Here is a 26787-nt window from a genome sequence, read left to right on the forward strand (position 1 = left end):
AAACATCGCACTTCATTCGTCAAAGGTTCCCCCGATGATTCATTGTGGCTGACATCAGTGACAGAAAAACCAGAGCGATGGAAATCTATTCAAATGTGGTGAGGCTCAATTTCCCCTTTCATGAGAGAACTGTGGATAATATGTTGGACCCAGACCAGTAGGGGGTAAAATAGCTTCATCAGTCTTTTCAAGTCAAAGTGAGGTGGAGGGAAACAAGTGAAACGCCGATGCATAACACTGACATTTTTTAATAGAATTCATTTATAACAAATGGAACTCGTGTCAGCAAAGAACTGGTTTTCGTACAGACTTCTTCCGCCACCAATGTAACCTAAGTAAGAAAATAAAAAGCACTCCTTTCATTCAGAGAAAGAAACATTTTACGCTAACAACTAATCAGAGGTAATTGTATGATCTTTTTAACAAGCCATTTTTTTCTTCTTTTTTTTTACAATTTCATTATTTAATTTTCAGTCTATGCATCCAGACGAGAGATAGATAGAGAGAGCAGAGAACACAACGTTTATTTCTGTTAATGACACTCCAAGCTTGAATGGCAAAGCCACGAGAACAGATGGTCGGGGGGGACAGATTGTTCTGAAGTCATCTGCTGGAGTAACCATGGCATCAGAATGGATGCTCTTTTTGCCACAAACTTTTTTTTTTGTCTTTTTCAAGAGTTGATACCATTTTGTGTTATTTACATACACACAAAGTGAACGTTTAAGGAGATTTTTTTTTCTTTTTATAGATGGGTTCAAGTAATATATTATTGGGTTTAGAATCAATAGGGCAGTGCATAGTACAAAGATAGAGAAAGTGCAAGTCTTCCTACCAGGCCAGCTTTGGCCGTTCTGCAACGTTTAACCATGCATATGAAAAACAAAAGAAAACAAATCGATAAAAAAAAAAAGGGGGGAAAAACACAACGTGTTCTGAGATTAACATAATGTAACATTAGCCACCATGAGGTTAAATAATAGCACTTTTATATCTCAAAACTATGACAAAAGTAATCAGTTAAGCAGACACAAATATAACACATAGCTGCTTCAGTTAACAAGGGAAAGAAAGCACCTGGAATGCACATCCACAAAGCCATCAGAGAGGGTACTGAGAAGTTATAGATGCTGCTCCACATGAAGACTGAAACATAACCCAGCTAAACCCCCTGTCTCGAACTGCTATGCCAGAAAAAAGAAAAGAAAAAGGGGGCTTGAAACACCGTTTAGGATTGTCAGGATAACATAAATGATGTTTTGTTTGCAGTTTGTATTTCTCTACATATAAAGTAAAAACCTAAGGCATGAAGAAGAAACGCTTCGGTGACGACCTGTGCACTTGGCTTTTATTTGGCCTGATCGTTTTTTATTTAAAATCTAAACAATGTTGGGAAATGTGACTGTAAATGGTAAAGAATCGGTTAACCTTAGGTTGGGCCTTAAGACATGATGGATATTATCCTGTTTAGTTCTGACACCAGTCTCATCCCTGTTTAAAACCTGTCTGGTAATTGTTCGCAATGTTGCCCGTTTTCTATAAAGGCCAGTAGGCCAGTATACATGTTTTCCTCTAATTCGCTAATTCGCTTCACAGCCACAATAAGGCCACTGAAAATGACACGTATGACCTTTGAAACGTTCTTATTTGCATATATATAATCTCATCATGTGACAAATGAATACTAAAGGTAAATAAACTGTACATTTACACTAAATGCCTCGATTACTCAAAGGATACATTGACATGTTAAATGAAACATTATAAAAACAGGCATAAATATAAGGCACTCTAAATGCAAAATGAAAGAAATGTCCTTACCACCGAACGCTTCGAAGAACCACAACAAAGTGACGTCTTTGTACCTTGCCCTATTGCGTGGAACGTGAGTGCGGCTGCGCGACCCCTCTGTCTCTGAATACAAAGTGTACGAGAGCTCGGAAAAAAACACCGGGGCGTTCCCACTCCCACGCCTCGCTCGCGGGGGGAAACGACAATGTCAATGAGTGAACAACATATCCACGTAAAACCCCTATCTAAACACACACATATTTATTGCACAAGAAAAGATGCACTGAATCAGAATACAGTTTTGTCCTACTGATGTGCATTCCAGTGAAAAATCTCTTCATTTCCCCCACAGCACACAAACTCTCAATTTAAAAGATTTCATAGATGATCCATATTTCATTTACATTTTCACTCATAAATTATGTACTTTATCAATATATTTAGAATGTTATTTACTTTAATATATATATCTATAATATATATTTATATATCTCACATATTTGACAATCTATACCATATATTTATATAGTCGTGTATGTCATCGAATTCATCAGGTTCTCTCTTATCATTGGAACATGGAAGAACTAAGATAATCGGTAGCAGCAACTTCATACTTTGCTCATCCCTGTTGATTCCACAAAGCCCCAGTTTATCTCATGGGAGTAATTAAGTTACCATGTAGGTGATCATGGACAGAAAAAACAAAACCAACAGAGGAAAAGAATCAATTGTTTTAGAAAAAAAACAACAGAAAAATCAAGACCAAAAAATAACTCTTTAACAAAGTTACATTTTGGTTGTGTGAATTCTGTTCTGTGCACTAAGTGCAACAAAATGCGCGGGGGTAAAAAGAAAAAGCAAAGAGACCCTCTGCAAAACAGCACATACTGTACGTTAGAACAGTTCTACAGCTTTGAGAAAAAAATAATGAACCTTTACGTAAATACATTTTATCACTTTTTCCCCAAGCGATAAATTTGTGTAAAAAAAGGAAATTCACACAGTTCAAAAAAAGCACATCAGCTGTATAATAAAGTACTAAAAAACTAAATCAATAATTTGTATTTATTTCATAGATCATTTACCCTCTTCCCCAAAATTTAGATGATGAACATTGTGACAGAAAACGGGGCTATTTATTCATTGTTACTTTAAGTCTGTCCTGCTCTTGTGGACCAAGCATTGTCTTCTTTTGTGATGGGTTGTCTGTGTGTACTTGATTGTGAAACAGATTTTTTTCTTCTTTACAATGTGCATTCAGTTTTTTTTCCCTCCCCCGCAATACTGTGTTCTTCCGATGCCTCTCGTAATGGTTCATAATCACTGATGCATTTCTGACGATGTCATTATTGTTCATTTACTTTTTTGTTGTGTTGGTTTCGTTCAGTTTTATGAGCCCCAAAATGAATCCTTGAAGCAAGAGAAAAGGTAATTCCGTGTAATGCTTCAACAGTCAGGATTCCCTCACTCTGAGTCAAGGCGAGGTTTTTATCGGGGTTGGGGAAATACTTGGTCCTCCTGGGAATCATTTTTTTTTTCTTTTTGTTTTTTGACAAGTCATGTCGCACATCCAACATGTAATGAGTTGTTAGCAAGGAGTTAAGGAGTACTTTCTCAAGCAGGACTTTATGGCTCAGAAGAGAGGCTCACTGGGTTTTCTTTTTCCAAAGGGCCCTCTGCTTTTATCTTCCAATACTGGGTCTTTTACGTTGCATAGTGATCAAAGCTTCCCAAGTACTCCAAGCCAGCTCTGTAGCAGAACTGGTATTGATCCTGGAAACAAAGAAGAAAAGATGGTTACATAGAATCATGTTCGCTACATTTTCCATTCCAGCCAACCAAGAAATTGTCTGTACTGTAGATACAATTCATTTTTTCCCAAAAATAAACACAAACTACATTCTCAAAGCTTGAAATTTGAAATGGAGAAGTGGAGAACTGGCAAAACTACTTTAATTCCACTACTAAATTAATCATAGTCGCTTTAGTTCATCTGTTTGGCTAAAGAGGCTGCTTGGAATCTATCCAGACCTTTCAGGCAATTGGAGCTAACGATCAAATTAGTAACATAGTAGCTAGTTACAGTCAAACATCTATAGTACAGTATGTAGGTTGAGTGTGAAAGTACACCAATAACAAAGGATGGGGTTGGAGACAGCTCACCTCTGTCTGCACCATAGCTGGTCTTTGCGTCCGTAACATTTTCACTGTCTGAAAGATGTCTACTACTCCCTCATATCTCATTCGTTCCAAGACGATGCTGAGGGTGATGAAAACTCCGGTTCTACCGACGCCCGCGCTGTGGAAAAGAGATCAAGATGGCAAAGAGGTCAATGCTCCTGGCCAGAACCTTAATGAACCTACAAGTAGTGTTTTTTTTTTCTCCCTGAATGGAAATTGCTAATTTCATCATAATTTATCCCCTAATGTGAATATGTTCTTGCATGTTTTTCTTTTTTTTTTTACATTTTATTTGCCTTCTGAAAAGACAAAGATGGTTTGGTGCATTATCCTGGTCACTTACCTACAGTGGACCGAGATAGGGCCATCTTGGCCGAACTGCTCTTTTGTTTTATGTACTTGGCCGATGAAATCAATGAACCCCTCTCCTGATTTTGGCACTCCTTGTTCAGGCCAGTCTGTGAACTGAAACTGCCTTACTGTCCGTGACTGGCCATCCTGCGAGAGAAATAATGTAGAAAAACGGTCATGACAATGAGAATTGAAGCTAGGAATGTAGCTGAAGGTATTTTGCAGGTAGCCCAGTTCATTCCATGATCGTTACAGTGCAATCGTGAAATCTTGAAGAAAGGCGGTTGCGCAGATGCCAAGAGTAAAGCATCAGAGAAAACGTTTTGTTATTAAACAAGACTGTAATTTTACCTGAATGTATTTAACATGAACACTAAAGATGCTAATTCCTTTGATGTGCTACCCTTGACAGGGTGCTTGGAGAATCGACTTTGAGGATGTGCATTACTTAAGTGATGTTGTATCCCCTTGATAAGGAAAGCAATCCCATTGACGAGACAGTGTAACATACTCTGCAAAGAAGGGAGTCTGTGCCATTTATCTGTGTAAGCCTTTGATGGAATTAAAAACTCTGGCAGCTCAGTGCTGCCGGCACCACATTTGTTTTTTTTTAAACACATTGACATGTGTCATAATTTCCATATATTTATATTTCTTCACATGTTACACTTAAGGCCATAATGGTGTTGTAAACAAATATTTGATACAATGCCAAAATTGGAGCAAATTACTGCTGCTGCAGAAAAAAAATCGAGTTAATTACAGTTCATCATCCAGCGTGTTCAACCCCATTAGTCAAATCTCCTTTCTTGGTAAATAAAATCATGTGATTAACAAATGGCATTATGGGATTTGAGACATTAAAATAACCTATTGTGTGCTCGAACGCTCACTTGGTTCTTTCTAAATTGTCTACACCTGCACCTCTCTGTAATCCACTCAGTGTCCTCCATGACCCTTGGGTAGGTCACAACCCAGACGTGGAGAAACAATAGCACTAGTCTAAACTGTAAACAGCACTGATCTGAAGCAATACATTCCCACAACCTTTGATCTTTAAACCATGTTTTATGAAACAGTGTCTGCTTACCCTGGCATCAGTCACTTTGAACTCTCTCAGGATATACTGGGGCATGTTATACTCGGCCATGGGGTCCACCACAAAGTACTGGTATCTGGCCGACCTTTCTGCTGGCCAGTACTGGTGGCACTTTTCCTGTGGGAAGTGAAAAATAGAATACCACAGTGAGCCACAACATTCTCTTCACAGACTAGCTTCATTGTGTTCGTTCCCAGAAATGTCTGTCTTTCAATTCACACTGTATCTGCTCTTTCAAAGCTTTTCTTCCCAGTTCCTGAATCTAAGTATAGCTGTTTTCACACATGCACTGCAGCCCTGAACTTTTTCTAGACTTCTTTAACCCCGCGGAGCTGCACGTGAGGACAAGATGCAGTCGGACCAGAAAATAACCTGTCTTTAACCTGCCGTCTCCCTAGCACCAAGTCTATATAATGTCTGTTTGTGTCAATATGAGAATGGCACAGGTAACAGCTGGGTCAGCACTGCTTGCCCCTACGTCTCAGCTGCTACGTTCTCTAAACTTAAACCAAACAGAGTATTTCCTAGAGGAAAGCACTGCTAAAGTGGACTATACAGCTTATTGTATTTCATTTCTTTCAAAGATTGCCAGAAGAAAAGAATAGCAAAACAGTGTTTCCGTACCCTGCCCATTTCTCTAAGCTTGGTTAGCATTACAACAATAGTAGAGTTATGCTCCCAGAGCATCCTCCAAAAGTCCTCCGTGGTCTCTGCCAGTGGTCCCTGTGTTGCAATGTAGGCTTTCTGTTGCCTGCGGAAATGAATCACATGACAAAGGGGGGAAATAATCAACGTGGACGCATATCTGAATGTTACACGGAACTACGTTTGCACTGACGTGAAGCCTTGTGTTGATTCACTTTCATTTTAGCGCTTACCTGTACCCATCAATGAAACTGGCATTGATGTAGTCAGAGCCCTCAACTCCTCGAATGGGCTGTAGACACACTCGTGTGGACTCGTATGGCATTATGTTAACAAGGCGGTTCTTGAACTTGTTGCAGGGGAGATTGGCACTGATGAATCGTGATGTATGGGCTTTAGTGTTAGCTAAACGCTGCAGGGGAAAAAAGGAGGAAAAAAAAGAGATACCCTTGAGTGTATGGGTATCAGGTAAGAACAATGGCATTCAGATGTTTCTGTATTTCCCCGGTGACAGATTGTGTTTGACAACAAAGGTATGTTGCGAGCGATAAAGATCTGAGCAGTCTAGCGAATTGCACACCTTGAAAGCGGTGAAAAAGAATCAAAAGTATAATATGCTGCACACAGCTGGGTCATGTAACCATAAAGTATGGAAATGGCATCAAAGTGATTATTATCACAGCTTGCCCTTTGCCCATGTTATGATGAAAAGACAGGGAAATGGATACACCAGGAAGATTTAAGTAGTCAGAAGAGCAGTGTAATCTGACCTGTTTACAATCTCTTGGTTGAATCAGCATCCATCAAAGAGAATGAAAGTAGGCGCGTGACAAGCAAGGCAATAGCATATATACAGCAACGCTGGTGGAGCCTTTCATTGTAAATGCAGAGTATATTGCTCAAGTTCTTCTGGCAACTGCTCTGTGGTGGGGAAAACCTGTGTTTGCCGTTTTCATGTAAACCAAGACCCCTGTTTTTGAAGGAAATGGAGCTATGGAAGGGGGAGCCAGAAAGGGGGGAAATTTATCCTATGTCATGTTACACAAGTGAGTCAACTAACTGGAATAGAGAGGAAACCACAGGCCCCTTGCTGTCTAGTGGGGCCTAATAGTGGCTGGAAAATAGTTTGGGAGTTGTATTGAGAATGGGAAAAAAATTACAATGACTCCTTGGTGTGAAGTGGGGTACGGGATGCCAGTGGGGTGCAGGTAAATTCTAAATACTTTCAAATAACTTCATCAGGTGTGGTTTGAAAATGTAATATACGATAAAACCGTCTTTAGCATTATTTCTCTTAATCAGCCCTTGACCCAAGCCGTTTTGCTCAGTGCTTATCCTTTGGTAAAGAGTTAAGATACCTTGAACTCAAGTTCCATGCCGGTGACATTCTCTCCACCCTCTATCTGGGTCAGTTTCTGGATGTAGGCGTATAGGTTTCTGGCGGGCACTTCGGTGGTGCCGCAGTTGACGGCCTCCTGGAGCGCGTCATGTATGAAGACATACTGGTCCTCTGTCTGCACCATGTAGTTGCGCTGGGCACGCATTAGCGTGACGTGCCCGTAGATATCCACGGTCTTCTCGTGCTTGATACGTTCAAGCATGGCATCAATCACGATGAAGCAACCTGTGCGTCCCACGCCGGCACTGGAGCCACAAAGGAGACAGAGATGGAAGGATGGAAGATGGTTATTCATTTATGAAATAACGCTTTAGACTTTATTCAGATGAGTTTTATGGCAAACTCCCACCAGGGTCTATAACGTCATGTTTTTATGACTTATATCATGCTGATGTTGGCATCACAAGCTTTTTATAAAACCGGGATAAAGCCACCATGACATCACCCACTGGTCTGCGGACTGGTTTTGAAACCTAGAAACATTTTGGCTGTCACCAGTTAGTTGTTAGAAACCATATGCCACGAGTCATGGGTTGATATGACTGACACACTCATTAGTGACACAAGCGCCTTGTCAATTACAAGATCTCCCCACCGCTAAATTATACTCTGGCTCATCACTTTTGAGACCAAATGTTTTTAAGCTAACATCATGCAGTACTAAATGACACTTGAAACCAGAAACTGAGACCACAATTTCATCAAGCGCTTACAAAGTTATTAAGCTGACTGATATTGTTTTTTTTAGCCCGATATTGGCCGATACTTTTTTTGTTTTAGTAGTTATTTATTTGTTTGTTTATGCTCTGCTAAGATCGCCTAGTCGTTGTGTCTGTGGCGTTCCAAAAACAAGCGCTGCCAAGTAAGAAATTGCATAGTGCCCTCTGGTGGAAAAACTGTGCAATGTCAACACTCATATTACGTTAGAGGAGTGTTTTTCTCCATGTCTACTTTAGTTTAGTTTTACTTAGTTAGCCTAGTTTTCATTTATCGGCTGTTATAAATGTCGATATTGACAGATTAGAAAATAGCTATTATTGGCTGGTAACACCAACTTGCTGAGTATTAAAGTGAGAAGCCAGGTGAATTTTTATCTAATGAGGCATTTGCAACTGGATTTAGAAAGAATGCAGGTTTAAGTCATTTTGATCTGCATCAGCCCAGTGGAAGGAGAAGTGTCTTGTCCAAACAAGGACAGGGAGCTTGAATAAGTTCCCTTCTTCCGGTGATGAGGCCAAAAGGTAAACTCTCTTTGCCAAGTTTTCCACTGTAGGATGGACCATTTGGCTTGGAGTGTAATTAAATCTGAAGTGGCACTATGTGGAGAAGAGGGCCCGGTACTCACAGCCTTGAGCGAGCTCAACACTGGCTTTGCAATCCAGTCCTCCTTTGGACCCCACCTGCACTCTTCAACCTATCGGGACTAATAACTTACGCAACATCAACATTTAACCTTCATCTCGCAAATGAGAAAAGTGCCACTAGAACAAATGTGAACACAAATGTGGCTCCGGAGTCGCAAATTTGAGGTGAACATTTTTTATTAATGTGCCGGGCAACTTCTGAGAAGTGCAGCTGACTACAATTAATGCCATTAGATTAGTACTGTGCACCTAAATGGAATAAGAGCTTTAGAAGAGGCACTGAAAGCCAGGTCTCCTCATTAAGATTCACACAGGTACATTTGTGCATTAGTGAGCAAAATGCACACGTGGAAAAAAAGACATCCTGCCAAAAACAAAAATGTTTTACTGTTTCACTTTGACCTCTCCTTGCAGGCCAGCTTGAGACACGCTCTATAGATGTAGCGCGTTGGCAGTCTGCTGACGAATGCTCACCCCTGCACATTACATGTTTTAATATTGCATGGTTCAGCACAAAGATGTTTTCTGATGACAATTTATTTACCGCGGGGCGACGGGGTGGTGTTAAATCTTGTTCGTTAACTCTCCTCCCACCTCCCGCAAAGCTCGGCATTGACGAGACAAGTCCTTGCACTTGGCACTCCAAAGTAAATAGGTTATTCAATTCATTAAGCTGACATGCCTACGAGGTGTGAACCATGCTCTTGTGCCTCCTCCTGATGAAGCATTTGTTTTTCATTTGCTCTGAGGAACAGAGAAAGGCTTGAGAAGGAAAACTCAAGAGGGAGTAAAGTCAGTCCCCGGGGGCCAAGTCTGGTTAATGTGCCATGCTGCACTGGAACTGTGCTGCAAATGGAATAAAGACACGTATGGGAGTCATTGGCTTTAACAAATGATCTGATGATCACTTTCAAAATGGCTGACATTGGCTGAATGAGACTGAACTTTTTATTTCTTTCCTGACAAAACTCTTCACACCTTTAGGGCGGAAGGGAAAAAGAGTCAGTATGAGTGAGTGAGAGAGAGAATTGGGCTGCAAAGAAATGTGAAATGTGTCTCAGGGTTATTTGAAGAATGAATCACTTCCAGGTCTGAGAACACCTCAGCTCCTGGCCGTGGGATATAGAAACAAGTCGAGATTTTTCCCTCTACCCCAGCTGTTTCCAATCTGAAGGCATTTTACAGTGCAGACTTGAATGTGGGAGAGTGATGACCTGCAAGAGAGTAAGTGACAGAGTGACAGCAGAGAGCTAGAGAGAAGGAGACGGAGGATGACGGGGAGCGCAAGGGCGATGAGAGCGAAGGCAGACTTGTTTTAGCTAGAGATTCTCCTCGTTTGTCTCATAAGCATCTGGGATTGCTATTAATTAAAAAAACAAGCAATGCTAGGAAAGTGTAATATTTCTTTATTGACAGGTGTGTGTGTGTGTGTATTCAGGGTGGGGTGAGACGGTGCAGAAAGCTGTCGGTACATTTGGCAGTTGAAGGAGAGCTGGCGTACTGACTGCACTAATGACCTGACACTGCCTTTTCAACCAGTCAAAACCAGCTGCTCTGGACGTCGATACACATTAAGTGTCAGACTAATATGCTTTCCAGGAGTTTAGGGAATAAGGGATGGGAAAGAAAGTTCAGCGTGAAATACAGCTGCAACGAGTCCTGTGAAGATAAAGCGTGAGCAGCAGTGAAAGCAATTACATATGTATTGTTAAAAAATCTCTGGCTGTCAGCTAACCTGTCACCGTTCTGCTACTCTGCCTATAAAACATGCACACATAAAGCGCAGCTCACCAGGACCGCTGCACTGCTGTTAATGGGGTCGATAATCATTTCAGTCGCGTGCGTGCGCGAATACTTGGAAATGTGGAAAGTAAATCAAAAAGAAAAAGAAAACGCGTTGCTTACTTGGGGAGTATGGAAGGTTGGTCTTTTAAACCCAACCCACTGGCTAGTGTTGACTGTCCATTGGCTTGGCTATAATCCAAACCATTTGTATAACTGTACTGGAATCACTGGGAGACTCAGCTATAGCTTGAAGGAAAAGAGAGGACAAAGAAGCAACGTAGCTTAACCTAACAGCACCACTGACATTTCATTATGTCTTCAGTCTTTAACACTGGCTTCTCTATCATCAAAGAATTACTAGCTTTAAAAACCAGTACTGGTATTAGAGTATGACTCCGACCAGATGTGGTGTGGAGGAAAAGCACTGCCACACTGAGCGTTATAAGTCTCTGACCACGTGAATGCCACTGGGTGCAGTTAGGTGTGGACTGTTTTGTTTTCGCCACGCCCTGCAGCTGTAACACCTCGTCACAACTGCACAGACTGTGGTCACCACTAGTAAGCAACGCTGACAAAGTTGGTTGCCTGGTTTTTTACTATGAAAACTAGAAGCTTTTCAAGGCAAGCCTCAGACTTGTGCTCGATACAGCAATTGCAGTTTGTTATATGGCCACTTGAGGCTTGCCCTAAAAATCAGCCATTTATTATTGACCCCACAGATGTTGTAAAACATGGATGTAGCCACTAAGCGACCTCTGCAAACAGTATCCTTCTGATTTGATGGCCTCATTCATTCCATTTGGGTCATACTGAATCAAAAATAAAGTCTGTTTGGCAAATCTTGGTCATACCATGTTTCAAAATAGGGGAATTGGCTGTGGTATGTAAAAGCACCCTCATTGGCTAACGACTTGTCAATCACAAGCCATTAAGCAATAAGTGTGTTGTTTCACAGACAGACCCAACATCACTTATCACATCTGGGGGGTTTTGCAACAAAGATGGCGGTGGAACAACTCAAGGCTTCAAAACTGGAAAGCAGTGGGAGACTTCATGGTAGCTATGTCCACCTTTTAAACTTCTGAAATTACTTTAAAATTAGTTTGAATATATATACAGTTGCTTATTTATATAAATTACTATGAAATTTATAAAAATTAATCTGTCCATTGAACTTTTTTTGTGATTTTCTCCCTTCTATGGAGCTAAAAGAGGCCACCCAAACACATGAAATATCAATGGAAAGCCCAGGATGTTCTCTATTTAGGACATCAAGACTTTGTGTGGTAGCTCAAATAAGTCAAAAGATACAGACCATAAACAAATGTCCATTACAAAGGACATAAATGAATAGGCTGGTCCTCAGGAGGATATTTATATCACACATTGGCCTTAAAATTTTGCATATGAGCGGGTAGCATTAGCGATTTATAGCCAACAGCCTGTGTTGTTTCCGGTTTTTGAATAAAGCTTTCTTGGAAATGCATCACTTTCTCTTGTATTTTGATTAGAGTGAAGTTTTAAGATTGGATGGACCCCATGGGGTTCTCTGGTTTTTGGGTGGGCCGCAGTACTCTGACACATGGTAAAAAAAAAAGAGGATTGAAATGGTTTGGCTGTTACTTGTAACTGTGAGTTGTTCTTACAGTTTTCCTTCTGAGTCACTGGGAGAGGCCAGAGATCACTGTGACATTTAATCATGTCCTTTTGACCTCTTCTGAAACCTCACAATGCCTGACTAGCCCTTTAGCTACAAGAGCAAAACAGCCCCTGACCTGTGGGTTACTGAAAACAGCAGGACCTAGGAAAGCAAGAGGCACGCTATAATGTCCCCGGAAGAAAATTCCTCTAGTCTTACCTTTTGACAAGTGTTCACTTGGCAGTGGAAAACAGATGAATGTATTTTGATTGATACTCTTAAATACTCCTGCGGGGGACGCATTAGCCACCCACTAAACCCATATTAATGATGTTTCATAAGCAAGCGCGACAAAAAAAAAGTGCTCCCTGTAGTGGACATTTCTTAGCCTAACTGCTTTATACAACAGAGGTATAGCTTACGAGCATGAATGCATTTCGCAGCGTCTGTATGGATTCATCTAGAATCCGAGAATGTGAGCGACAGGAGGAGAGAGAAACGTGCTTCTAATTAGCGACTCGTGAGGGAGGAAATCCTGTGCAGTTGATTTTTAAAAGTTCTAAACCCTCTCATTTAAGCTCCTATTCATTCCCTTACACAAAAATAAATAAAAAAAATCAAAAGACCTTGATTGCTTGTTTTTTATGCCTTTATGGTCTTTACATAAGGCGCCTGAGCACATGCAAGCTGATTTTTTTTTTTGGGTGCACCAACTAATCAGTCGACTGCTCCGTAGACTGCACCACGCTGTCAGATGTGGATTTTTTTTATTATTTTGGCCTCTTTTCATGTGCGTAAACAGCTTCAGGAAAACAAAAACCTGCACAAACTAAAGGAGAAAATATATATATTTTTTAAGTATATCTGCTAAACTGCTTTTTTTCTTTTTTAGTGAGTGAAAAAATGTATTGGAAGTAAGTAAATATAAAAGATAGCTCTATTTAAAACTGTAAAACAGAAAGTTAGCTTTATAGGATTTGAAGCTGGGGCATGACTGTATCTGATAGGGTGCCAGAGGAATTAAAAACTCCCATCTGCACAGTGACATTAATTCCTGCATTCTGCTTCACTGTAAAAAAAAAGAAAAAAGTCAGGGTTTTCAATTGGAAGCGATTCGCCAACTAGCACTAATTAACTTCAGCATGTGGTAATTCTAATTCTTCAGTAATCCCCCTACCCTTTTTGTCGCTTTCTGACAAAAGTTTGTATCTGTTACACTCGCTATCGCTGCTTCTTAATTTCGACTCCCCCCCTCCTCCTTCTGTCACTTTTCTTTTTCTTCTTCTGTGCAGCGCCTCTGATGACTTCCTGAGTTAAGGGAAGCCAGAAGTCTGTGTTATAGCTTTGTGCTCTCTGCTGGGAGTCTGGCCTCTTATGTCGCCGAGGGAAGTGAAGTTGGCATGAAAGTTATTTGTTTCAGATGCAATAACCCAGGGGATGAGCCAAGGACTTGTGGGCTGCAGATGCGCGACATGTTAGCGGTGTAGTGAGGAAGACGACAGGTCTGCGTGTAGCTTTGTGTCACCGCGTGGGAGGAGATGTTTAAGTTTGCTGAGGGCAATGACACCAGTACACTTTGTTCTGCGATGTTGAAAACACCTTCTGATTTAAAGTGCTTTCTGTGAAAGCTGGTGGGCTGGATTATTTTCTTTATTTTTGGTTTTTCAGATGGGAGGAACAACAGTTTACATCCTATCAAACAGTCGTCCTTTCACTGATAGTTCATGTCTAATTTCTCTTTCAAGTGTTAGTCCAAAAAGAACTCAAACGTACACCTCTAAATAACCAAGAATATGTTGTGTTTTTGCCATATGTATTCATATATTCATTACAGCAAATGGAGAGAAGAAAATCAATTTCATGCTTCAGGATGTTTTTGCGAAGCCGTGTTGTTTTTTACCTGCAGTGTACCACCATGGGCCCTGCATCTGGAGGATTGCAGGCTTTCACCCGTCTCAGGAAGGCCAGGAATGGAGTGGGGTGCTCGGGTACCCCGTGGTCTGGCCAGGCCGTGAACTGGAACTGCCTCACCTCCCTCTTCTCACTGGAGCCATTCTGAATGTTAACACGGAGAAAAGCTCAGTGACCGAACACAGCTTACATCAAATGATTTGACCTGCAGATGCTGCGAGGTAGAGCTGCGCAATACTGCAAATCCTGGTATCGATCTGATACCAAGTAAAAATAGGGCCAGTATTGCAGACATCAATGTTAATAGCAATACTCATACTTTTAAGTTACAAAGGCAGCTTATGTAGAGCAGTGTGTCATGACATATGAGATGACACCTTTCAGCTTTTCATGTATTTTAAAACTGTGTTTTTTAGCCCTGGAATGTAAATGTGCCGGTCTCTAAAGCACTTTGGGTCAGCGTCTGTTGTTTAATTGTGTTATAGGCTATAAATAAAATAAGGAATTTAGAGGACAGAAACAAAGTATCGATCCTGTTACACTAGTATCGATCTGACACCAACATCGATGCTATATTTGCATAGATCTTCCCTCTACTGTGAGGTTTAAAGTGCTACTACACAGCATACAACAGAAATACTCACTTTAAAGAGTGCAAACGTCCTGACACAGTATGTGGCCAGCTCTACCGTGTCCAGCAGGGTCACTTGGATTAGACCGTATGTCTCTGTCCCTCTTGTAGGCCAGTACTGGTCACACTTTACCTGTAGTGGAGAGAAATATCGCATTAGGCGAGGAGTCAATAAAACCTTTATGTATTTGGTGTTTGTTCACAAAGCATGAAGGCTCTTTACAGCAATTCTCTGGATCTCAGTTACACACTCAGTACAAGTGCACCAAGTCAAATAAAGGCCAAATTCCCTTTATTCTTGCTGACTAGGTTTGATTTTCTAATCAATGAAATAGCTTGAGATATCTGTAGTGAACCAACAGGGCTATTAATTGTCCTGACGTACTCCATAATTACAAAGGTAAGCACGGTGTCCACTCATATTATCGTCTCAGCTTTATTGCTATTTGAGTGTACTCTTGTTTCACAGTAAACGGCCAATAAAACATTGCATTGCAATACTGCTTAGCTGACAAAGAGAAGAACTATTGGCTTTGGGGAAAGGAAAAGCTGGGTTCCAGTGCAACTGTTTTTCTTCAGATTGCCCCCTAGCACTGATGTGGTTTTCGGACACATGCTTCACCAACATATCCTGCTGTAGGATTCTCTGCCACTGATTAATATTACAATTGAACAGCACTCTGGAATAATCAGGTTTTTAACCAGCCGCTAATTCAATTTCCCAAGCATCTGTTATAACATTAACACAAAGCGCAATGAAGTGTCTGTGACACCGGGAGTAATGTAATGATTCATAATATTGTTTACTTGCAAATAGTCGAGCTTTAGATATGCAAAACATACAAAGGCAGCATGAGTGAATGATTTGACTGATTAATATGAAAGACGCGCACTTTTAGCAGCAACAAAAGAACAATATTTGCAACAAATGTCAAACAATATAGGCAGATTTGAGGGTGGGGGTGGTCTCCCAGCAAACAGCATAGTAATGTGCTTACATAGCACTGCTTCTATAGGCCAATGCAGACACCTGGGCTCTTATTTGCTTTGCAGATTGTGTGAATGCTCAGTGAAACCCGCTCTCTCGATTGAGTCCACACTCCTGTTAACACTAGACCGGGCTCTTAAAAAGAGGCATAGAAGTGTGAAGGTCAGTAGCTGATGGAGTCCAAGGAAGCTTTCATATGCTCAGTCGAATATGGCAAGACGTTTGGGGTAGGGGGAGGGGGGATAATAGCTTTTGACTGTGTCAACCTTAAAGAACTAGTGTGTACTGCGGGGAGATGTGGCTTTACAGTCTGTCTTTTTTTTTTTTTTTACCACGGATTGTAATCCGGCGCCTTAAGCAGTATGAGGCCGATGAAGTAAGTCTGGATACTAATCAGTCAGGACTGTAAGACAAGAGTGTGTGTGGATCGAGGATATCAGTGGGTAACAGAATGCTGCTTGGCTGCTTCTTGTAGTGAATAAATACATAAAAACTGTCCCAGAGGAGACAGGACAGTGTCCCAATTAACATTATCCCTGCCAGTGATGAAATATTCCTGCAATCAGGGATTCCAGTGCATCAGTGGTTACAATCTAACAGTGAGCTGCTTCTTTTTATATATGTGGAGCTAAAATATTCTGGGAAGCCTTAAATGATTGATGATTCATGAGTCACTAGCAAAACAATTCTCTGGTGGGAAAAATGTTAAACGGTGTCACAAAAAAAGTTTATAGATGCTGATGAAAGAATATCGGCGAACTCTAGCACGGGCTTTAAAAATGATTCTTAAAGCTTTACCCTGGACCGCTCTTCTAGTTTGGTCATCATGACGATGGTGGCACTCCTCTGCTCCCAGAGCATCCTCCAGAAGTCCCCAAACGTCTCGGGTAAAGAACCCTGGGTGGCGATGTAGGCGTTCTGCTTCCTGTAGCCATCGATGTAGTTGGAATTAATGTAGTCGCTGCCAGGGATACCTGTACAAAAAGTTTACAGTGGGTGAAAATGGATTAAAATTTCAACTTTTGTTTTGTTTGTCAAGCTCGATGTGAGGCAGACCTTAAATGTCACACAACAGTGGCATTTGTGGCTAGGTAAATTGGTCCAGGCCTTTATTATCCCTACAGTTTATTGGAGGTAATTCTCCCCCACCGTGTGTTCGCACAATGCCACGTTATCGTCCGTGGGTCCCAAATTTATGCCAGTAAAGCCACTGTTGTTTTGTATTAAAAAAAAAAAGCACAGCAGTCAGTTTTGGAACCAGTGTTACAGCCTAAAAGGATTTGTATTTGCTATCAACAACACATTTAAATCAACAGCTCCACCCCCTCACCCACCCCTCACCCCCATATGTGCAACTGAGTTACAGATAAAGCTCGGTCCCTAGAAGTCTATCACCTCACACGGAGAAAAACAAACCAACAAAAAACTCGCAAAACAATTTCCCCCCACCGCTCCTCACTCCTCCTTTCCTTTGCTTATATTAAATGAAAGGCACAGCAGCCTTTTCCAATCCAGGGGAAAGAGACAGAGCTGACAGCTAGTCAATGCTTTAGGACTGGCAGTTTAGGGGCTTCGTGCACACATGGTCGACCAAGATAAGTCTCATCTGCATGGGCGCCACGTCTCAGAGAATCCCCTCACTCCAACCGCTTCCTCTCTCCCCCCCATCTCTCTCAGACTCCCTTTTACTCCCAGGTAACTTATTCAACAGAAAAAAAGGGAAAGAAAATGGAATATGAACACATTCAAAAACCCACACACATTATTTTTATTTATTCTTTCCCCAAAACTGTCCACCGCCCGCTCATTTTGCTGTTGAAGCTGTCCACGCAGCCAGGCGGTTGTGCATTTCTGTGATGGACAAGGGATAAGTACAATTAAGCCCAGTGTGTATTCAATTTGAAAAAGGGGGGGGGAGAAAAAGCAAAAAAGGAGACATCACTGTGGTTTAATGAGAATGAAGCAAGTTGTTTAATGCACATTTGCAAATGGATTTTGCCTTTGTGCTTTCTGTCAGTCAGGATTTGTCTAAATTCGACCATTTTCTCTGTAAATAGTAAGAAATAAACATTGCCACGGTGTTGTTCCGGCACTCAGTCGTCGGGGAAAGGCAAAGTAATCTCAGAGAGCTTTTAAAGTACAACACTGTAATTACTGTATTAATGAGGAATAGTCACTACCAGTCGTGGTATAGTCAAGTTCAAACAGGTTAACGCGTATAACGTTTCCGTTAAATTTCGATTCCCGAGCTCGCTTATTATAGAACGTGTGCGTCCGGAGAAGTTTTCTCGTGAGAGTTCCACTTTATTTTCTTAATAAACGACCTCTTTGTCGGTCAGGCGGCGACGAAATCAAGAGCAGAGTATTTTTATTACTTGCGACAGCTTCCGCGCTTGAAATAGATCAATGGAAAAACTAGCGAGCTCATTCATAACTTTGCTGTTGCGAAATAACAGAGCTGATGGGAAATGGAGCGCAGATCTTTTAGTTAGTCTGTTATATATATATTTTTTTAATTAACTTTCCAATTTTACATTTTTATTCAGTTACATGTACAAATACCTGACACGAAGTCACGCAGATGTCTTGTCACCGGTGCCTCCTCGCAGTGGCTGCACTGACAAATATGATCAAACTCACTAAAAGACTTAAATTAAAGGTAATTCCTGTAGTTCATCTATATATTTTAAAAATATGGTTTCACGAGCACGCAATGACACTACTATGGAGTAAACGCGACTTTCGGGTTTGATCTAAAACTTTTCTAAAACGCTAAAGTGAAAGGAAGAAAAAGTTTTAGGTTCCAGTTTAATCTTGCGAGTGTATGCTATGTACGGTCAGGCGAACGGTCAAGAGTCAGCGAAAGTGGAGCAAATTCAGCAACGTCACCGCAATTAAAGGGCCGCCTGTTTGCCAAAGATTCGGTTGATCCGTCCCCCCACATCAGTGAATTCCGTCTTCAGACTCTGATGTGAAATCCCAAATCCCTTTCATTCAAAGAACTCAATCAAAGTAAACAATAGACACATTGCTTGCCGAAAGGCTTTGTTTAAGCTTTAGCAAGAATAGAGGAAGTCCCTGATGTCCCCCTGGCTGAGAACTACTCACTTTCCGCAGCACAAAGTCTCCAATGTGGTTGTACAGATGTGTTTATACGTCTGGCTAATGGAGCTCCATCAGTGCTCAAGCTGTGTGCTGTTTCTGAGAGACTTGCGAAAAGAAGTGTGGGTGTGGGGGGCTCTATAAGGCTGTTTCTATCTGTTGTTGTCACATTATCCATTTACTAATTTGTTTATTTGCCTTCGCCCCCCCGAGAGCAGTTCAGTGGAAATCCTTAATTAATAGCTGTATGTGAAGTTGTGTTTAATCCAATAAAGTGGTGAAGGAGTCGGCACTTAACTGTCCATTTCAAAATGTGCTTTCATTCATTAGAAACTCGTGAGCAACGCGTCTTTAATGTAGTGAGCAGCGTACTGGTGGGGTTCAAATCGAGCCTGTAATGGGCTCAAGTTCGACTCTGAAAGTACAAAACCATGAATGAGTCCTTTCTGTATAACTCTGCACTAAATCAGCACCAGCAAGCTTGTGGGTTGTTGTGAGTTTGTCGAGTTCGACTAGGTTAAAAAAGGCACAAAAAAAGTCACGCTTGTGTGTGTATGCTGGATTCAGCGTGCAAATTCTGCTTAAAAACAGGCCTCGGCTTAATGCAAAATGTAACCCTGAAGTGTAATAAAGCAGCAAAGAAACAAATGCCGGTGAAACACACTTGTATCCCTAACTGTGGGTCATTGTTTAGTTTCATTTGAATGCTTGCTTCAGCATTTTAAGACAGAAGTGCCTTTTTTTTTCTCTTTCTTTCTTTCTTTCTTTCTTTCTTTCTTTCTTTCTTTCTTTCTTTCTTTCTTTCTTTCTTTCTTTCTTTCTTTCTTTCTTTCTTTCTCCCGAGGCCATTTTTTTCCCTTTTCTTTGCAAGCACCTGGGGTATCAAAACAAATAAGCAGGCTGCCATGCTCGTGAAGGAATATAATTTAAAAGTACAGTCTGGTTGCACTCCCGAGGTCCCAAAGATGAGGCTGCACCGGCTATCTGCAGAATCGATACAGCAGTTAGGAGCGAGGATGTAGGTGGGCGACATACCGTCAATAGCTGAGAGCAAGACCCTGGAGTGGTCGTAGGCTATCACGTTGGCATATCTGTTCTTTGGTTTGTTGACCTCTAGGTTGGAGTGCTCCCATGTGAACTGCTGGCCAGGGTCGATGGACTGTAAGAGAGAAGATATTTGTTTTGTGACTGCAGTGAAACTATTTGGCTCCGTTTGGCACGTAAAACAAGATTGAATTTCACTCTTTGGCGATTCCTAGCGCGTGTTGTCAGAATGCCCACTGAAAAATGCATTTCACCTCACAACGAGTGAAAATGAAAATGTGTTTAAATAAACCGCTTTAAGAGTGTGCCTGGGGCTCGAGGTCACGTCTGGTGCTGTTGTTAGACCGGGGATGCTGAAAGGTTGAAGGGTACTGTTTTAACATCATGTGTGTGGAACACGGACTTTATTCCAGTGCGTACAGTACAACACCCGCTCTGCATACACAAAGATGTGAAGTTGTTGAGTCCATAGATCAGTCTTACCCACACATTTAATCTCCCATACTTGATTTGGGTACTACTATCCAATAGCCTTTTTAGAAAGTGGGGTGTCTACACACACTGGACACAAAGTTCACTCTTTTGCTGTGCAAATGTTAAAACAGAAATGTGGGAAAACTATTTGAACTGTGTTGTTTTTGGCATGAAATAACCTCTAGATATAAAAGATTAGATTAACAAAATAATGCATTCTGAATTGGTCACAGAGGAAATTGCTTGTGTTCACATCAGCTTTTCTTATTTGATTAGCAGGATTTTATGGCTCATAGTAGAGCGCTACACTCGAGACTAGTTCAGTTTTGATATCCAGGCCCTCCTTCAGATTTGTTAAGCAGGGCTTGATAACGGTCCCCTGTTGCAGAGAAATGAACTATAAAATGTAATATGACAAAGGGAAAACATAAAGACATGATAGATAGAGTTTCATTTCGCATTAACAGGAAAATATTGTTCCTGTGCTATTAATGATTTTTGTTTTTTTTGAGTTAATCTCCAATGAAGGCGACGATAGACCAAGTGCAAAATAGCAAAATATGAGAATGATCGTACTTTTTTGATCAATAAGATCAAAATCTGGCATTTTGGTGCAATTTATTGCTCATAGTTTCTTTATCTTTAACAAGTATAAACATATAAGCAGTTTAGGGTTAAACAAATATTACAGAGGTGTGTATGATTAACTTGGTGTTTTACATTTAAGCCCAATGGGAATTTATTTTAAGACCGAGTTCTTTGTCTGCAGAAATCACCTAAGCATAAATATGTGGGAGACAAACCGCAGGCTTAGCCTGATATTTTATCAAAATATGTTGAAACAGTGGGCTGCAACATTGCTCATAATAGGAATCTTTAATTCATTGTGCTCGCAAAATTGCTTTCCACTGCTCTCGAGTAAGCACTATGAAATTGGAATTCAATGTACTTAAGCTGCAATAATGATTGGGCAGCTTGGCAGGCACCCATGCAGTGACCTCATAGATTTTGGAGTTGTTGAAGGACCTGCAGAGAGAAATTGGCAGGGAAAAGGTGACCGTTCATATCTCGTACAGAAAGCACCTCTTGCTTGCATGTATTTTGAGGTACCATGAGTGTTCTGCCAGTGTAATTTCATCTACATGGCAATACGCAGGTAACAATTACAACTGCCTGAATACAGTCAGCAGGTAAGGGAACCCGAAGGCCTGATTGCATGACACTTGTTCATTAATGCACTTTTATCCTGATGATTGTCATGGTCAGTATGCATAGGTGACAGTAGTTAATGTTTAGATGGGAGTGTTTTCCATAGCATTGATCTTGGTGGAGTCGCACATGAGCCAGTTTTCCATGACTCCATGTTCTGGTGAGAGTAGCTCTGCAGCTCACAGCAGAGCAGAGCAGAGCCAGCGCTGCTAGCTGCAGTCCAAAACAGTGGAGTTGGAGTTTGTCTGACTGAGGATGATGAAATCTGATGAGTCAGCTGAAGACTAGAGACACCCCTTCAGCCCTGTTCATTATAAATTAATATTGGGTGACAAAATGAGCCACCAAACACAGGATATCATTTATCTATCTATCTATTTTCCCACCCACTTAGATACTGGAAGCACCAACAGCATAATTTTTAATGACGAGAGTTCACCTTTAAATCATAAAATGATATATGTTGTGGCTGCCGCTGTGACATTTTAGTCATGTAGGCTTACTTTATAGCATACACTTGTCAAAGCGGAAAAAAGCACAGGTGTTACTAATGAAATTAATAACCCATTCAGCTGCCTCGGGAAGCAATGTCACTGAGCCAGCAGGCACAATAGCAGGGTCCTGGAACTAGAAATGGAATGTGCCATTATTAGTGTTATTAATTATACCTGTGTTGACATGTCAAACAGCCTAAAGCCTTAGTTTGGTGATGAAAGTAGTTGCCAACACCCCTACCGGCAAGCCAGCCACCAAACACATGCAGCTAAATATCATTAATTTAATATTAATTAAGTAAATTTATGTGATTTGGCCAACACTCCCCCAAAAAGTTGCCGTTTAAGCAGCTGACTCACACTCACAGAGCTCAATCAACATTAGGAATTTTCCGACACTCACCTCGTACTCCTGTGAAAACTTGAGGTTATCGTTGGCTTTCAGGCGCTCCAGATGATCCGCTAATTCCATGACAGGGATTGGAGGGTGGCTGGCCATACCTGCCAATCACATTGGACCCAAGGTCAGTCCCCAAGTCTTTTGAGAGGGCATCACCCAAGCACAAGCAAATGGTGAATCATTAGATAAGCGGCATGTGGTTACAACAGGGAAAATGGAAGAGCGGATCGTTGTTAGGCTAGTTTGTTCACTCAAAGCAGTGACCATGCTGGTAAAGAGAATATGGGCACAGAAGCCAATGAGGAGTCACCGAGCACACTTTGCCCCCACTGGGACCTCTCCCTACTGAGAGAGAAGAACGTTATTCACGCTGCAGTGGACAGTTAGCATGACATTAAAGCACAGACACGAACGAACATCCCAAAACAAACAGAACGAAACAAAACGAAAAGACATTCAATGTTAGGCCAGATGTTGACGTCTGCTTTGAGTGATGACATGGTTTCAAGGCTGTCATTTCAAACTCCGCCTCCTGTGATGATATAGCGTTAACATAAGATGGATTAGATGGGGATGGAGATACAAGGCTTGGCAGAAAAAAAAAGAAAAGAAAGGAGTTAAAGCTGAAAAAAAAAGTATTCCAAAAACAAGTCGTGTCAAATGTGTAATCGAGACCAACTAACTTGACAAATGGAGGTTACTGGGGTGACTGGGCGCACCTGAACCTGTGGAGGAAACGGCGGTGGAATTAAATATATTGCAGACGTCAGAGCAATGTGATGACTATTGTCTTTACAAAGAGAAGGTAGAAATTGAAATGTGACAAGAGGGAGCTGCATGATTATGTGTTTTCTAAATGGGACATTCATTAGTAACATACAAATCACCATGCCAGAAGCTTTGCTATGCCACCATGCTTATTTCATGGAAATAAGAAAGCATACGAGGAACAGAATCGCAAATCACTGCGACCGCTTTATTTGCCACTGTTTTTACACTTGACCGCCGGCATTGTAATGTATCAGCTGATTCTCGATCTTCCCTCAAACTCTGCTTTTGTGTCTCACAGGTGGCCTTTGTTGTTAGTGAGACGACACTGGCTTATGACGATAGCTAGACCAAGCATTCATTCCCAGCTTGTCCAATAATGTCCTTTTTAAAACAAGCCTTTGGAAGCGGCACATTTTTCGACTTGCAGGGTTTGTTGTGGGGTTTCACACATTTATCCAAACTATAATCTCTTTCTCTTTATGGTATCGAAAACTAAGAAGCATAAAGCAAGTAAAAAGCAAAATGAAATCAAGCAACACAGAGTCCAAAATGAGATACAAACCGCTATCTCCTGGCAGGCTAACTTATGTCGGTACCATACTCTGCAAATGTGAGCATCGTCATTGCTTAAGATCCAGTGTTGCTGCAACCAGTGCATCAAGAGATCAATGCAAAATAACAGCAGATGACTAACTTTATTAAAGCTGATACTTTTGCCCTGCTGATATATATCGCCTGATATTACCTGTTTGCAGATACACCGATATCGCCATTTATAACAGCTGATGAATGAAAGTTAAAAAACTATAGAAGAGATTGGAGAAGCACCCTATTAACTATGTGGATAGCCTGTCCACCACAGAGCAACCTCTCTGTTGGCTACACTACTGAAAAGGGACTTTTTCCTTCCCACTGTTGCCAAGTGCTAGCTCATAGTCTGCCATCTGATTGTTGGGGTTTTCTCTCTATTAGTGTGGGGCCTTTACCTTACAATATAACACACCTTCAGGGGAATGTTATTGTGAATTGCTGCTATATAAATACAACTGATATGAACTGAAACGCTACAAACAACCTGCTAATCTGAGCAGTTTAGAAGAGCTTAAAGGAGTAGCTTTTTGTGACAGTACAACAAGATTATTTTTAAGCTGCAGTGTCACACTATTTTAGCAAGAACTCATCAATACACAGACGAAACGTCAGGGGATCTGCTTATATTTTATGTGTCTGAAAGAAAAAGAATATCGGCAGATTTTTGCCTCATCAAGTGTCTTAAAAGTCCTGTCTCTTTTGCTCTAGTGTTTGATGCTCTGGGGTGAGAACGTATTGAACATGCTACTTGGAGGCTTGTCAGTATAATAGCAATGCAATAGTTTATGTGTAGGTGTCAGTATATTTAAGAGCTTAGATAAAGGGAAAAAGATGAAAGAAAATTCAACAAGACTCCTTAAGAATTTATGTGCCATTATGACACACCAGCTGGGTGTTAGTCTGTCTCTGCAGAGGTGATATCTCATTTTGGTTTCTGGCACAAGTGGGCATTAGCTAATGGAAGCTGCAGCGTTTTCCCACCCACTCTCGCGTCTCTCTGAAAGACGGCAAAGGCCGTTTCTATTGCAACCCACTACTCAAAATCCATTTCCACCACTGGGGGACAATGAAGGTACCTTTTCCAACACACTGTCGCTCAAACATCAAGCGTCCTTAAGATGAAAATGTCCATTGACGGGGTAAAGAGCTGAGAGAGAGTAGGGGAGAGAGGTGGTCTAATGTAGAAGCTGCTTCAGGACTTGAGAGAAAGTGGTCAGGTGGTAGGAAAAAGAAATGTTTGGCCCTTTTTGAGCCAAGATATCAGCTCTCAAAAAGGCTGTTTGGGGGGAAAAGTGATGGCTTGAGAGGCGAGCGAAATAGTGGAAGGATAGTTGAGATCACTCTGAGCCAAAAGGAAAAATACCCATCTGCTGGGATGAAACACTCTGTAATGGCCCCTAAAATCATTGAAGAGCATTCATAAATATGCATAATCTTTAGCAAAAATGAGCCTGCGGGGATAATTCATCCTCCTTTCATACTAGCCGACCTGAAAAATATGGCATTATTGGCAGCCTCTGAACACCTGTCCCAAAGCAGCGAGTGCCAGAGGAACTCAAACGGCAGTCAAGTGTGACACTCTTGGTCAGCATGGAGGCAAAGATGCATGCCACCTTTCCAGGCGATAAATGGACTGTGACTCCCGTCTTTTCCCGAGGCGAGAAACGGCCGCACGACTGAGCCACGGCGCGACCGCTCACCTCAGCACTAAAGGTCGGCGCGAGTAAACATCGCTGTTTACAGCTTGTAACCGCTTTCGTATCCCTATGGCCTGCATACCGAATGAAACACACGGACGTTCTGTATTTTGCTCAACTTCCGCGATGTTCCTTGTCCTAACAGGACTACACCGCTACAGAGTGACAGGTCTGGATGACCTGGATAACCCAGGTGCAGAGGAAGATGACAGATGTCACGAAACTGTCAAGCTCATATTTCTGCCTCTCCATTTCCTCCCTGAGAAATGTCTCCAGGGAGGCCCGTGTCAGTGCTGACCCTCTGTGTCTTCTCAAGCACCTGTCCATTATCTACCTGCAAACTGCTCACACAGTCTGTGCCAATCTCACTGCAAAGATGATGTGTTTTCTTACAGTGAGGTCATATTAGGCTAGCTGAATTAATTAAAGCAAGCACTCAGTAGCACTGACATCCTCAGTCTTAAATTCACACCACACCAAGACGACAACATGTGGCATCGTTCGGGATACTTACCGGGTGTTTGGAAGTTGAGACGTCGCAGCTCAACTGGATCAGTGGGATGATGAAGTGGCATTTCCTTGCTGTTGGGGAGACTACCTTTTCTAGCTTCAGACTCGGCTCGTTTTCTGTGGAGCAAATTGTCAATTTTAATTAATTCCGGGAGATTATTTGACTAATTTGTACTCAAAACTCTTAATTGTTATTGTGTAACCTCAAAGCTTGCCTCGCGGTCTCATGAATAATGAAGGCACATATGTAATTAAGGAAGTGACAGGGCTACATTCTTGTAGTACATAGGGCTATAAGAGGTAGGCAAAATAACATCACGTTATAGTATAAAGCCATCAAGTACAATACGCCCTTAGACAGTAAATACTACCTTTAGCAAAACCTTTTGTTCACTTTTCACTACTAATGTCAGGCGAAGGTTTGGATACAACTTTTTAGTAATTTGGAAGCTGTAGCTGGGGTTGGTTTAAGAGTGCATTACATTATATATTGATAGTGTTTTTTGTTTCAGAGAAAACTTGCTCCACTCCCTTTTTAGTTTTGTTAGATTCTCGAATCAAGTGCCACTTTCACAGATGTAAATGTAGTTCATTCTTTAAAAAAGAAGCAAGTTAGGGGGCCATGTTGCACCACGAATACAAAGTTAATTAGCAGTTGGAAAGGTCAAGCTGCTTGTGCTTTGATCTCCTCCTATCATACACAGCAGATGT

General features: G+C 41.4%; 1 protein-coding gene across 38 annotated transcripts in view; it reads right to left on the reverse strand.

Moving 5' to 3' along the window:
• Window positions 1-2037: 2037 nt before the first annotated feature.
• The window catches only part of LOC113018650 (protein tyrosine phosphatase receptor type D), a 410754-nt gene continuing 386004 nt past the window's right edge, over window positions 2038-26787 (reverse strand). For 21 of the 38 annotated variants that reach the window (XM_026161898.1, XM_026161888.1, XM_026161884.1 and 18 more), the window contains 14 exons: window positions 26081-26193; window positions 23191-23232; window positions 22511-22608; window positions 19922-20045; window positions 16583-16758; window positions 14810-14929; window positions 14155-14309; window positions 7426-7711; window positions 6301-6479; window positions 6047-6173; window positions 5414-5539; window positions 4316-4470; window positions 3955-4090; window positions 2038-3564 (listed from right to left, as the gene is read on the reverse strand). In XM_026161898.1, the coding sequence (XP_026017683.1) occupies window positions 3496-3564; window positions 3955-4090; window positions 4316-4470; window positions 5414-5539; window positions 6047-6173; window positions 6301-6479; window positions 7426-7711; window positions 14155-14309; window positions 14810-14929; window positions 16583-16758; window positions 19922-20045; window positions 22511-22608; window positions 23191-23232; window positions 26081-26193 (1906 nt within the window). In that variant the 3' untranslated portion in view covers window positions 2038-3495. The remainder of the gene's footprint in view (window positions 3565-3954; window positions 4091-4315; window positions 4471-5413; window positions 5540-6046; window positions 6174-6300; window positions 6480-7425; window positions 7712-14154; window positions 14310-14809; window positions 14930-16582; window positions 16759-19921; window positions 20046-22510; window positions 22609-23190; window positions 23233-26080; window positions 26194-26787) is intronic. The other 17 variants (XM_026161908.1, XM_026161906.1, XM_026161909.1 and 14 more) reach the window with 1 other exon arrangement.

This window comes from Astatotilapia calliptera, chromosome 3 (assembly GCF_900246225.1).
Source record: "Astatotilapia calliptera chromosome 3, fAstCal1.2, whole genome shotgun sequence".
Classification (NCBI taxonomy): domain Eukaryota; kingdom Metazoa; phylum Chordata; class Actinopteri; order Cichliformes; family Cichlidae; genus Astatotilapia; species Astatotilapia calliptera.